General features: G+C 47.3%; 2 protein-coding genes across 10 annotated transcripts in view; one reads left to right on the top strand and one right to left on the bottom strand.

The window, feature by feature from the left end:
* Positions 1-8,374, bottom strand: part of COA8 (cytochrome c oxidase assembly factor 8) — a 38,724-nt gene extending 30,350 nt beyond the window's left edge. For 4 of the 5 annotated variants that reach the window (XR_016392283.1, XR_016392284.1, XR_016392285.1 and 1 more), the window contains exon 1: positions 5,710-8,374. Coding sequence is in view for 2 of the 5 variants with exons in the window: in XM_022575999.3 (XP_022431707.3) it covers positions 5,710-5,952 (243 nt within the window). In the remaining 3 variants the exon portion in view is untranslated. The remainder of the gene's footprint in view (positions 1-5,709) is intronic. The other variant, XM_022575998.3, reaches the window with a different exon arrangement.
* On the top strand, positions 5,779-12,023 carry BAG5 (BAG cochaperone 5). 5 transcript variants are annotated; one of them, XM_089908264.1, is made up of 2 exons: positions 5,779-5,873; positions 7,694-9,153. In XM_089908264.1, the coding sequence occupies exon 2, from the start codon at positions 7,722-7,724 to the stop codon at positions 9,063-9,065; it is 1,344 nt and encodes a 447-aa protein (XP_089764390.1). In that variant the 5' UTR covers positions 5,779-5,873; positions 7,694-7,721; the 3' UTR covers positions 9,066-9,153. The 5 variants fall into 5 exon arrangements, with proteins under 5 accessions (XP_089764390.1, XP_022431703.1, XP_022431700.1 ...); XM_022575995.3 differs by lacking the exon at positions 5,779-5,873 and adding an exon at positions 5,925-6,069 and having other exon boundaries at positions 7,694-12,023; XM_022575992.3 differs by lacking the exon at positions 5,779-5,873 and adding an exon at positions 6,076-6,201 and having other exon boundaries at positions 7,694-12,023.
* Positions 12,024-13,479: the final 1,456 nt, after the last annotated feature.

Here is a 13,479-nt window from a genome sequence, read left to right as displayed (position 1 = left end):
GTATCACCTCACACCAGTTAGAATGGGCATCATCAGAAAATCTACAAACAACAAATGCTGGAGAGGGTGTGGAGAAAAGGGAACCCTCTTGCCCTGTTGGCAGGAATGTAAATTGATACAGCCACTATGGAGAACAGTATGGAGGTTCCTTAAAAAACTAAAAATAGAATTACCATATGACACAGCAATCCCACTACTGGGCATATACCCAGAGAAAACCACAATTCAAAAAGACACATGCACCCCAATGTTCACTGCAGCACTATTTATAACAACCAGGACATGGAAGCAACCTAAATGCCCATCGACAGACGAATAGATAAAGAAGATGTGGTACATATATTCAATGGAGTATTACTCAGCCATAAAAAGGAACAAAACTGGGTCATTTGTAGAGACATGGATGGATTTAGAGACTGTCATACAGAGTGAAGTAAGTCAGAAAGAGAAAAACAAATATCGTATATTAACACATATATGTGGAACCTAGAAAAACGGTACAGAATAACCAGTTTGCAGGGCAGAAATAGAGACACAGATGTAGAGAACAAACGTATGGACACCAAGGGGGAAAGTGGAGGGGGGGTGGTGGTGGTGGGGTGAATTGGGAGATTGGGATTGACATATATACACTAATATGTATAAAATAGATAATAAGAACCTGCTGTATAAAAAAAATAAATAAAATTCAAAAATTCAAAAAAAAGGAAGGGGATAGAGTCAAACCCTATAGACTGAAAGAAAACTAAAAGAATATTAATCAATCTCAATGTGTAGACCTTATTTGGATGCTGATACAAGCAAATTGTAAAAGAAAACATTTATGACATTTCTAAGACAACTGAAGAAATTTGAACATTGGAAATTTGCTGGGATTAAGGAATTATAATATTTTTAGGTGTGACATGGTATTATGTTTTATATATATATATATACACACACACACATATATGTATATATATTTAAGTCTGTATCTTTTAAAGATACATACTGAAATACTTACAAATGGAATATGTCTGCTATTTGGCATAAAATTATCTGGGAAGGGGGACTGGATGGGGCTAAAGATGAAATAAACAGCCATGAGTGGATAACTGTAGAAGCAGGGTACTGGATACACAACAATTCTTTATATTCTTCTATCTTTGTACATGTTTTAAATTTCCTGTAAGTAACAAAAAAAGAAAATCAATAAATCAAAGTAATTCTCCACATTAACAGAACAAGGGGAAATCATGTAATTGTTTCAATAGGTGAAGGAAAAGCAATTGGTAGCGTTAGAACACTGGACTGAGTGGGAAAACATTGATTTCAATCCTGGCTCTGCTCTGTGATTAGCAGGCAGTCACTTTACATCTCTGGGTCCCAATTTCCTCACCTTTATGATAACAGAGTTAAATTGCATGGTTTTTAAGTCCTCCCACCCCAGCTTTGTTTTCCAACTATTTATTGAAAGCCTTTTAAATACTAGAAATAGCCATGTTAACCTTAAAATTCAGTGACTGGCTCTCTCACCAGTTTCTCATTTATCCTGAGTTTCAACTTCTTCCTATGAGGTTTATTCCAAATCTAAACTTGGGGATTTTGGAGATCATTCTCCTTAATGAAAATGTAAGCAAAACGTGACACCAGTAGTTCCATTATCTGTTGTTACTTGCAAATATTACCTCTCTATGCTGAGGGCCTGTTTCTCTATTTTGTTCATCTAAAAATTACTAGAAGAAAAATTTTAATTCATTATCCTTTGGATAAAGGAACTATAACATGTATATTCCTTATGTGCAAGCATTATGATCTTGAAATTGTTTAATCTTACTGTAAAAAAGTAAGTAATTATTCAATCTCATCTGTAAAATGGGGATGATAAAAGCACCTACTGGACAGAGTTTTGAGGCTTAAATAAGGTAAAATATGTAAAGTTTTCAGAACAGTGCATGCAAGTGCTTGATAAATGTTTACTATCAGTATAAACGTGAATGGAATTCAGGACTATAAGCAAATATTAATGCATATCATGTAACCGTGGTTCCCTAACTTGTGAACTTATTGGACTTGCCCTTAAGAATCCTGATGTTTGGGGCTTCCCTGGTGGCACAGTGGTTAAGAACCTGCCTGCCAACGCAGGGGACACGGGTTGGAGCCCTGATCCGGGAAGATCTCACATGCCGCGGAGCAACTAAGCCCGTGCGCCACAACTACTCAGCCTGCGCTCCAGAGCCCGCGAGCCCCAACTACTGAAGCCCACGCGCCTAGAGCCCGTGCTCCGCAACAAGAGAAGTCACCACAATGAGAAGCCCGCGCACTGCAACCAAGAGTAGCCCCTGCTCGCCGTAACTAGAGAAAGCCCGCGCACAGCAATGAAGACCCAATGTAGCCATAAATAAATAAATTAAAAAAAAAAAAAGAATCCTGATGTTTGGACTTCCCTGGTGGCACAGTGGTTAAGAATTTGCCTGCCAATGCAGGGGTTCGATCCCTGGTCCAGGAAGATCCCACATGCCACGGAGAGCTGCGCCACAACTACTGAGCTTATGCTCTAGAGCCCTCGAGCCACAACTACTGAATCCCACACACCTAGAGCCCGTGCTCCACAACAAGGGAAGCCACCGCAACGAGAAGCTCACACACCACAACAAAGAGTAGCCCCCGCTTACCGCAATTAGAGGAAGCCCACGTGCAGCAATGAAGACCCAACGCAGCCAAAAAATAAATAAATAAATATTTTTTTTAAAAAAGAGAGAGAGAATCCTTATGTTTTATCTCAACAGAGCTGGGGGGAAAACAACTAGACAAATCAAGAAAATAAGTAAATATCCTGATGCCCAGGCTGCATGCCAGACCAATCACATCAAAATCTCTGGGGGTGGGCCCCGGTATTTCTTAGTCTTCCAGATCATTCCAAATGTGCAGGCAAAGGTGTAAACCAATGACGTAAACAACAAAGGTAAGGAATAAGCAGGTACGAAGCAGCTAGAGAACTCCTGATTTGACAGCTCAGTTTAAGCTGGGTTTGGAAGGAAAAGTGGTGCTTAACTCTAAGTTCTATAATGTTTTTCTATTAAAAACCGGTAGCCAGGGACTTCCCTGGTGGCAGAGTGGTTAAGAATCCACCTGCCAATGCAGTGGACACGGGTTCGAGCCCTGGTCTGGGAAGATTCCACATGCTGCAGAACAACTAAGTCTGTGTGCCACAACTACTGAGCCCGTGTGCCACAATTACTGAAGTCCGCGCGCCTAGAGCCCATGCTCCACAATAAGAGAAGCCACCGCAATGAGAAGCTCGCGCACCGCAACAAAGAGTAGCCCCCTCTCGCTGCAACTAGAGAAAGCCCACGCACAGCAACGAAGACACAACACAGCCAGAAATAAATAAATTTATTTATTTTTTAAAAAATAGTAGCCAGGGAATTCCCTGGCCGTTCAGTGGTTAGGACTCTGCGTTTTCACTGCTGAGGGCCCAGGTTTAATCCCTGGTCAGGGAACTAATATCCCGCAAGCTGCACGGCATGGCCAAAAAATAAATAAGTAAATAATAATAATAATAAACTGGTAACCAGAGATTAGAGAGGGAAATAAATTGTGTAGGTCCTAAAAGCAGGTCTCCTTAACGCAAGTGAAGAACAAAGAATGAGAAAATACATAGGGTGAACTAGAAATACAGGATTAAAATATATCTCTTTAGATAAAGAAAACAAAAGGTTTAGGACCTGTGACTTTTAAGAAGGCCTTTAAAAATATTTAAAATCACAGCCTGAAAGACAACAATCTCCCTCTGCTGCAGGAATTTAATTACCTGGAGAACCGGCTGTGTGCTCAGGAAGCACACAAAGATGGGGCCAAATACATAGGAAACACAAATTGCCCTGAGGAAAGAACTGCTCTTTAACGTCCCATCCAAAACCTGGCGTAATGCGGAACACATTCTAAAAAACAACAACAAGGGCTTCCCTGGTGGCGCAGTGGTTGAGAGTCCGCCTGCCGATGCAGGGGACGCGGGTTCGTGCCCCGGTCCGGGAAGATCCCACATGCCGCGGAGCCGCTGGGCCCGTGAGCCATGGCCGCTGGGCCTGCGCGTCCGGAGCCTGTGCTCCGCAGCGGGAGAGGCCACAACAGTGAGAGGCCCGTGTACCGCAAAAAAATAAATAAATAATAAAATAAAAAACAACACAAGTCGTAAGGCTAGAACGGGGAAGGTCTGACTCATGGGTCAGCTGCTCCACTTTCAGCCTCATCGGCATCATCGCCTTCACAGGTGTAGGCAGTCCAACAGCTACGCAGCACTGGCTCCTTGTCACTTGGACTGCAAAAGGCAGAGGTCTCATCCCGAGGATCAGGCCCACAGTAAGACTTACTTTAACAAAAGGCTGTATGTCGACAGAGAAAGCCCTGCGTGGGTGCTGTTCTTTTTTCCAGCACTTGTTCACAAAAGAAGCTGGGCGAAGTCCTCACCGTGGGGGCAGCTGTTGGCTGATGTTGTTTGCCCTCCCAGAGCATTTTCAGATACCTGTTGAGTATCTTTCTGCCCAAAGACTGAGATGCTGGCGGGTTTCTATGTTCTAGGAACAGAAGTCAGGGCTGCGGCCACTGTATGAGGGAACTGAGCCAGAGGCTTGGGGTCTAGGTGCCCAGTTGCCCTGGTAACTCCCTGTTTACACTGTAAACCAGACAGAACTTCAAAGCTGCATTTATAAAAGCATGCTAATAGCAACAGACCAAAATAAATGAAAATTTACAGGCAGGCACGTTTTGGAATTCTTAATAAGCTCTTTTTATCCTTCTTTAATTATCGTTTAAAGGATGCTTGCCAGCCTCGCTCCTTAGCCTGCTGGCAAATGAAACGTTAGTTTTTGTATGCTTTTTGTTTTTTTTTTTTTGGTGGGGGCGGGGGCAGGCTGCACATCGCGGCATGCGGAACTTCCCCGACCAGGAATAGAACTCGCATCCTCTGCAATGGAAGCGCGGAGTCTTACGCACTGGACCGCCAGGGAGGTCCAGTATTTTTAGGCTTCGTTTAAATATTCTATCTGCAGTCCATTCCACACCGTTAGTCCAAATTTTCATGTGACAGTTGGAATGAAGGCCTACGGCTCCCTCAAACAAAACATCCTGCCCCAAAGCAGTGCAATTTATAAAAACTGTTCGCCACCCCTTGCTGCTAAAGATATTCATCTTTGTGCATCTTTGGTCAGTAACACGCATATATGCACACACAGTTTCCAAACCAGAAAAAGCGTTCAACGTGAAGTCCTACAAGATATGACGATAGTTTGTCATCACTTGACGAAAAGCACTAATAATTTGAACGAGGCCAAGCGCGCGCGAACACACACACACACTGTGTTTATCAACAGCTCTTTAAATGTAAAGACTAATTACCCTCGACAAGAAATAAGGTACGTATAAACTTCCTAGCTGACTCTGCTCTACTTAACAGAAGTTCTGTCAACAGCCCCGGGGTGGCGGCGACGCAGAACACTTGGGGGCTCCGGGGCCTCCCCACTCTCCTCCACCCGCCCGTCCCCCCACGCCGCGTACGCTGCTCCGCGCCAGGCCCGTGCCGGCTCGGGGACCCTGCTCCCGGGTAGCTCAGCCGAGGCCGCCAGTGCGGCGACGCAGGTGAGCGCCCACGTGTGTCCCTGAGGGGCGCGGCTCGGGTCTGTCGCCCCTCGCGGTCACTCCCGGCCCAACCTCTCCGGGAACCACGCTCACCCGGCTCGGCGCGGCATCCCTGCGCTCACCGCCGCGCTCGGGGACGAGCTGGCAGCTGCCGCCGGAGAAGGCGCGGCAGAGAGGAAGGAGGAACCTCCTCGGGGGTCGCAAGGCCGCCATGGCTGCCGTCCGGCGGCTACCGCACGCACAGCGAAGTCGCGACGGTGCGAGGGGCTGCCTTACGGCACGGTCGCAAAGCCCGCGGGAGGGGACGACTCGGCCGACCATGAGCTTGCCCGGCATGTGACAGGCTGCGTAGGCGGCCGAACGGCGCGAGCGCGCCCGGGTGGCAGCTCCTCGGGCGCGGGCATTTCAGGGGATTGCGCTAGGCGGCTAGCGGCGGGCTCAGCAAGGGTCGAGGTACAGCGCGGACGCCGGAGGACGTTTTCCCAGGGCGGGGGGTGTTCGGCCCGGGGGCGGGGCTGCCGGTCCCGGCGACTGCAGGACTGAGGAGCTCTGGCGGCGAAGCGTGCGATGGCGCGGGCTGCGCAGGTGAGCGAGGGCGGAGGCCTCCGCGGGGGGGGGGGGGGGCGGTGCGCGCGGCCTCCCTCGGCGGGGGCTGCCAGCGGACGACCACTGTCCCGGGGCGCCACCCCCGCCCCGGGTCAGACGCCGCCGGGCCCGGTTTCGGAGCCGGGCTCCCCGCAGCCGGCCGGGCCCGAGTTCCCTCCCTTCTCGCCTGCTCCCCTGGCCCGGCCGAGCGCGGCCGTCCCCTCCCCCCACGGGCCATTGTGAGGTCAGGCCGGCGGGCGCGTCGTGGGGCCGGGGCGAGACGCCCGGAGCGGCCGCTGCGGCCGGTAGCTGCCGCTGCCACCGCCGGCCCCTTCCCTGGCTGCCCCGTTTAGACCTAGCCGGGACGGGGAGAGAGATGCAGGTTGGGGCGCAGCTCCGGTGCCGCACCCCGTAAAGGGTCGATCTTCCATCTGGCCACTTCACCCACAGGAAGCCAAGACCAAACCAGCTTAGACCGCTGCTGGGTAAAGTGCTGGGAGGGCTGGGCGAGAGGGGAGGAAACAGCAGAGGCAGCCTGCTCTTCTGGGTTTCCAGAGGCGTGTTCTGGGCTCGGCCACCCACAGGGGATTAGTTTCGGTTAAGCATCCATCCCCCTCCCGTGAAAGAGCGTAAAAAAAAAAAAAAAAAAAATGCGTTAAGTCCTTCTGGACCCTTAAAGGGAGGCTGGTGAATGAATTAGTCATAGTTGTCTCATTCTCGTGGGGTGTGGTTTGGAGGAGAAGAGGAGCATGATAGGGCCCAGGGGGTACTAGGCCTCCGAAGCCCAAGGTGGTGTCTTTAACGTAACCCCAGTCGCCTTCCCTGTGGAATTTTATCCCTGTGCAGGGAGGATTTGTGAGGTGTGAAAAGGGTGGGGCGAGAAACAGGGTATCTTTACACAAGTGCTTAAAGGGTGGAGAGGAAGTAGAAGCGGGGACTTTTGGGACTGTCTGCGAACCCCTGGTGTTTGTTTCGGTGGCTCAGCTCCTTTTGTTTAGTTCGTTTTCCTGAAACTAGGCATAGCACTTTGGCCTGATGGGGTTGCTTCAGTGAACCCATGTCGTCTGGAAGGTTAGGAGAGCTGCTGTTTCACATCCCGCAGATGTGCCCTGCTCTTGCCAAAAACCAGCTTCCAGTGTTAGGACCTAAGGTACTTGTGCTTTTTCCAAGCTGATGGTTCAGCCTCGTGGCATACTTATGAAGGCATATGCCGTTTTCTTTGATGACTGAGGAAACTGAATTTCCCAGGTCCGGAGCTCTGGCTCATATTCCCCACGGCAGTAACCCCGGTCTCAATTACTGTCACGTTTAGGTTGTTTTCAGGAGAGGGAGTTGATTAGTCACTCTAATTTCTGTACTTGAGCGTGACTGTTCTTGGGATCGCAATAACAAGCCGTATTTCTTAAGCATATCTTTGTAGAATGAATTAATATATGATTACCGTTCTGCAGGCTTTGTGGTGTGATAAGTTATCATGTTTGTCATCTTTTAGTGCTTGTGAAACTGAACACAACAAAAGTATGGAGATGGGAAACCAACATCCTTCTATTACTAGGCTTCAGGACATCCAAAAGGAGGTGAAAAGCATAGAGCAGCAAGTAATTGGTTTCAGCGGTCTGTCAGACGACAAGAATTACAAGAAACTGGAGAGGATTCTAACAAGACAACTTTTTGAAATAGACTCGGTAGATACTGAAGGAAAAGGAGATATTCAGCAAGCTAGGAAGAGGGCAGCACAAGAGACAGAGCGTCTTCTCAAAGAGTTGGAGCAGAATGCAAACCACCCACACAGGATCGAAATAGAGAACATTTTTAAAGAAGCCCAGTCCCTAGTGAAAGAGAAGATTGTGCCATTTTATAGTGGAGGCAACTGTGTAACTGATGAGTTTGAAGAAGGCATCCAGGATGTCATTTTGAGGCTGACACACGTTAAAACTGGAGGCAAGATCTCCTTGCGGAAAGCACGGTATCACACTTTAACCAAAATCTGTGCAGTGCAAGAGATTATCGAGGACTGCGTGAAAAAGCAGCCTTCCCTGCCGCTTTCTGAGGACACGCATCCCTCAGTTGCCAAAATTAACTCTGTGATGTGTGAAGTGAACAAGGCCAGAGGCACTCTGATTGCCCTTCTTATGGGAGTGAACAGTGGTGAGACTTGCAGGCACTTATCTTGTGTGCTGTCGGGGCTGATGGCCGATCTGGATGCTTTAGACGTGCGCGGCCGCACCGAAATCAGAAATTACCGGAAGGAGGTCGTGGAAGATATCAACCAGTTATTGAAGTACTTGGATTTAGAAGAGGAAGCAGATAGCACTCGTGCGTTTGACCTGGGGCAGAATCATTCCATTTTAAAAATAGAACAGGTCCTCAAGAGAATGAGAGAAATAAAAAACGAACTTCTTCAAGCACAGAATCCTTCAGAATGGTACCTGAGCTCCAAAACAGAGCTGCAGGGTTTGATTGGACAGTTGGATGAGGTAAGTCTTGAAAAAAACCCCTGCATCCGGGAAGCCAGGAGAAGAGCAGTGATCGAAGTTCAGACCCTCATCACTTACATCGACCTGAAGGAAGCCCTCGAGAAGAGAAAGCTGTTTGTTTGTGAGGAGCACCCCTCACACAAAGCGGTCTGGAACGTCCTGGGAAACTTGTCAGACATCCAAGGGGAAGTTCTCTCATTTGATGGCAGTCGAAATGATAAGAACTACATCCGGCTGGAAGAGCTGCTCACCAAGCAGCTACTTGCCCTGGACGCCGTTGACCCACAGGGAGAGGAGAAGTGTAAGGCTGCCCGGAAGCAGGCAGTGAAGCTTGCACAGAATATCCTCAGCTATCTCGACTTGAAATCCGATGAATGGGAGTACTAAAACGCCAGAGAGCCCACGGTTGATCATTCTCATTTTGCACTTTATACATATGCCTGTGTATTTATAGAGAGCTTTCAGTTTGTTGAGCCTGGATGTGATTTATACATGCATATGTCAATCTCAGTATTTAGGATTTAAGCAAATTCAGTATCTCTGCTGCTTTTGATGTTGAAAAACAAATATTACAACATACTAACTTTTCCATTTGGATCACTATGTTGTGGTGTGGTTTTCTGTTGTTGTTTTTTTTTTTTAAATCAGAAAATGGAATAGGGGCAGCTTTTAAAACAGTTTTAATAGGTTGTTCAAGCATTAAAACGCAGATGTTTCAGAATCTAGAATAGACATAACCTTACATAATAAATACCAGGACAGTTATGAGGAAGGGGGAAATTTTTGGTTAAATGGAAGTAAGGTCCAAGCACAAACGCAGTACAATGAAATGTTTTATTATGCTAAGTAAAGCAGAAGGATTTTTTTCATTTATAAAACCCAATTGGTTCCACCCAATTTAATAGGGTGGGAGTCTTTTTGTTTTTTTGGATGGTGGGTTTTTTCATAAACATTTTTTGTTTGAAATACAGTGTATTTTCTCCTGTACTCTGCATTTAGAGGGGGAGTCTTATTTTTGTGTATGACATAATAAAATTATGAAAATGAATAGCAAAAACACCTTTGAGACTGCATTGAAGAAGGGATAAAACACCAGCTGATACCTTCAAGTTGTTTTTGTTTGTAAAATCTAAACTTAGAATTTCCCTTAGAAATTACTAAGGATGGGAACATTTAAATGAAGTTAATGGACCTTGAAAAAAAAAAGGAAACACCCACACCCATGGTAAGATAATGAAAAGAAGTGGAAATTACCAATTATCAGGTTATGCTAAAATAAGCAAAAATGTCTGCATGTAGCACGTAATGGGCTGCTTCTGTCGTTCAAGGCGGCATAAGGGACAAACTTGTTAAACATTCCCGATGCTGTTTTACAGTGTATGAGAGCAGAAACTGTCAGCAGCCCTGCAGGACCAGCTCTTTGAAGCTTGTTCAGAGGAAGCGAGCATCAGCTCCCTGCGCCTGCAGACATTGCACTCCGGGCACCTGCTGCATTCCTTAGCTCATGTTATTGGCACATGGATGCTTCTCTAGTGCCTGAAAGGGCCAGTAAAGTCTGTCAGTGCAGGAAATTTTTTTCTTCTGCTAAAGGGTATACATATTTCTGTACATACTTTTTGAGGATCCAAGATTACCAGTTGCCTGTTAACGTGAACAAAAGAATTTCCCAGAGTTCTGAAGTGCCTTGATAACTTGCTGCCCCCAGTATTATAACTAACAGACTACTCTGTAGTCAGCTCTCACAAAATAATCGTATTAGAGTACATCTTTTGAGCTCTATAGTAATTTGTTCTTTTCTTTCAGAGATATTAATTTGATAACTTTGGAAACAGCTAAAAATAAGATGGATAAAGGAATAGCCCTAAATACCTAAAAGATTATAAACGTGTAGCCCTAAAAAATTTTCATTTTGTCTCAGTACTGCCCAATAATTAAAAGCCCTTGATATGTCTTTCCTACTAGAAATGTTATAGATTCATCGGACAGTGGGGTCAAAGGGCAATCAGAGGTCTTTGGGCCGTGAGCCTTCCACCTGCACGTCCAGCGGGCTTTCCATGCAGCTTATTGGTAGCTCATGCCGACCAAAGTCGTTTCAGGATTGCTATTCTGTATCATAATTTTAGGGTGCTCTTAAAATCTTGAGGAGTTTTTAAGTTCAAGCACTGTTGGCGTTATATCACTGGGCAATCAAGGCTGTACTCTAAAGAGCACTTCAGACATACACACATCCTGCACCAGGCCCCACTGCTTCACGTTAATTTCAGACTTGAAAGTTAAATGTTAGCCTGTCCTTTCGGAGTATCCATTGTTGTTTGAAAGCAGTTCTTCCTCTAGCATTCATTTCCAGCAGTGTTTTCCGTAACTCGCAGAGATGGCTCAAACTGTTCATCTTTGCGCATCGGGGCTGAGCATAGGACAGCGAGCCCATCCACGGTCACGTTGGATCTCTCACGGGGATTATTTTGGTCATTGAAATAATCAAATCAGCCTTGAGTGCCGAGGAGTGATGCTCCCTGTCTTCAGTCTGTTCTAGTTCCTTGTACCTGATGATTCGGTTCCCATGATGAGCCCTAGCGATACTGGCTTTAGCTGCTACTGTCCCTCGCTGGGAGGCGTGTGTGTTCACGTGGCCTGCTGCATGCATTTTGGGTTCGTCACTTTGTATTGTATTTTTATGATCTCACTTGAAGAGAATCTGTACTGGAAGTAAAACCTACCCCCTAAAAATGTTTGGCCTTGGGTCTGCATTAAACTGTATCATCCATGTTCATGAAAAATTGGCTGGGAATGTTTGCTTTCTTTACCTTCCATTCAGTCAGCGTTGCTTTCAGGTCATTCTTTATCCGAACAGGTTAATCAGCCTACTGTGAGGTCGTTAAGAAATAAATATAATGACCATGTCCACTAAGTACAATGTAATGCTTTATTTTGCTAAACTGCCTGGGTATAATATATTTGACATAATTTAGTATATTTGAAAAGTTGAACCGGTTTTTCTCATTTGTTTTACTTGGCCAGTTTTTAATCTGGTTTTGGAGGGTCTAAGCTTATCCTGTTCACACAGGTTTTTTTAAGCAAAGCTTTTTAGCTTTTAACTCGTGCAGTGTTTTTCTCAAGAATAATTGGAGGACAATTTGCCACACTGATTTTGATGTATAATTCAGGTGTGTCATTCCAGCGTGTTGGTTCTCGTCCCTGCCCCATGAACTGTGTGACTACTGTAATACCGTGTCTTAAATAATTCAGCATTATTTTGAGGTAGACATACTAGTATACCCTTAATTATTGATGAAATAAAAAATCTCTTAGCTTCTCTTTGCGGTGGAGAAAGGACGTGAGTCTGAGGTGTGAGTCCTGTCGTCATGTTTTCACCTTTGGGTACTGTCTGACTTGGGTGCCCCTGAGCAGGCCGCCGGCCCGGGGGAGGGCTCCTTGGCTCCAGTCAGGGGCAGCGATGTGAGGGGGCCGCAGCGCAGAGCACAGACGGGGATCCAGTGGCGGGTGAAGGGGTAACTGTGCCCCCATAAACAACCCAGGAAGTGGGGGGGCCAGGGAACCTGGAGCAGATGTGGCCTCACGTGCTGCTTCCCTGGGGAGGGTGCCCGCGGGCCAAGCGCACAGGAGCTGCCCTTACTCGCAGGAGGGGAAACTCGAGGCGTTCTGGAAAGGTCCTCTCCCCGGAGGAAAGGTTTGAGGTAAGGTGTTGTGCTATTGAAGCTCGTCTTAACGGAGATGTTTTTCTGGCCACTTGAGAGTCTTGTGCTCTGCCACCTGAGCTAGTCGGGCGGCTGTGTATCTCTGACCATCTAGTCCTTCCAGCATTCCCAAAATGCTCTGCTCTGCCTCGGGCTCCCTCACCCACCTCGCAGCTCACCCTCGTTTTGGCAGTTGTCTGTCACAAACCCATTACAACCCATTACCTGGTGGCAGCAACTGGTTTTGCCTTTTCCCCGCCTCCTCCTACAGGCCCTCTTCTGTCTTCTCTGCCTGCGTGTTCCGGTGATCCAAGTGGAGAAGCAGCGCGGCCAGCCCCGCCGTGCAGGTGTGTGATGCGTAATAGGCCAGCCGCCAGGAGAAACAAATCGTACAGGTTAAAAAGACAGGAAATTTGACATTTTTAATTCTCCGCCACCCACCAAGATGCGCTCTGCCCCGTTAGGCTTGGGTTATTTACGCACGTTAGAAACTGTTCTCAAGGACTTCCCTGGTGGCGCAGTGGTTAAGAATCCGCCTGCCAAGGCAGGGGACACGGGTTTGAGGTCTGGTCCGCGAAGATCCCACATGCCGTGGAGCAGCTAAGCCCGTGCGCCACAACTACTGTAGCCCACGCACCTAGAGCCCGTGCTCTGCAACAAGAGAAGCCACTGCAATGAGAAGCCCACGCACCACAAGGAAGAGTAGCCCCCGCTCACTGTAACTAGAGAGAGCCTGCGCACAGCAACAAAGACCTAATGCGGCCAAGAATCAACAAATAATTTTTTTTTAAAACTGTGCTCAAGCTCTTGCTGTGTGCTCAGGTTGGGAAATGTCCATCCTATTGTGTCTCAACCAGCGTGGAGACGGTAAAGGACACGCTTGTCCCGCATCCGTCTCGGGCATAAACTCCAGGATGTCAGGAGAGCAGGGCAGGTCCTCCGTGAGCGCTGGAGAGAGACCGTGAGTGCCATAGGCCAGGGAGGCTGAGGGACAGGGCTCAGGGACCCCCCGAGGCTGGTCAGGAAGAAGACAGGAGAAACCCCAGCGCAGGGCAGCGATGTCGCACAGGGGCTGAGCAGCACAGCAGTGGCAAACTTGGTTCTTA

The sequence above is a fragment of the Delphinapterus leucas genome, chromosome 2 (assembly GCF_059928025.1).
Source record: "Delphinapterus leucas isolate spDelLeu-1000000601 "Yukka" chromosome 2, BTC_Dleu_Yukka2, whole genome shotgun sequence".
Classification (NCBI taxonomy): Eukaryota; Metazoa; Chordata; class Mammalia; order Artiodactyla; family Monodontidae; genus Delphinapterus; species Delphinapterus leucas.
The sequence above is the reverse complement of the archived record's forward strand: the minus strand, read 5'-3'. Positions and strand labels throughout refer to the sequence as shown.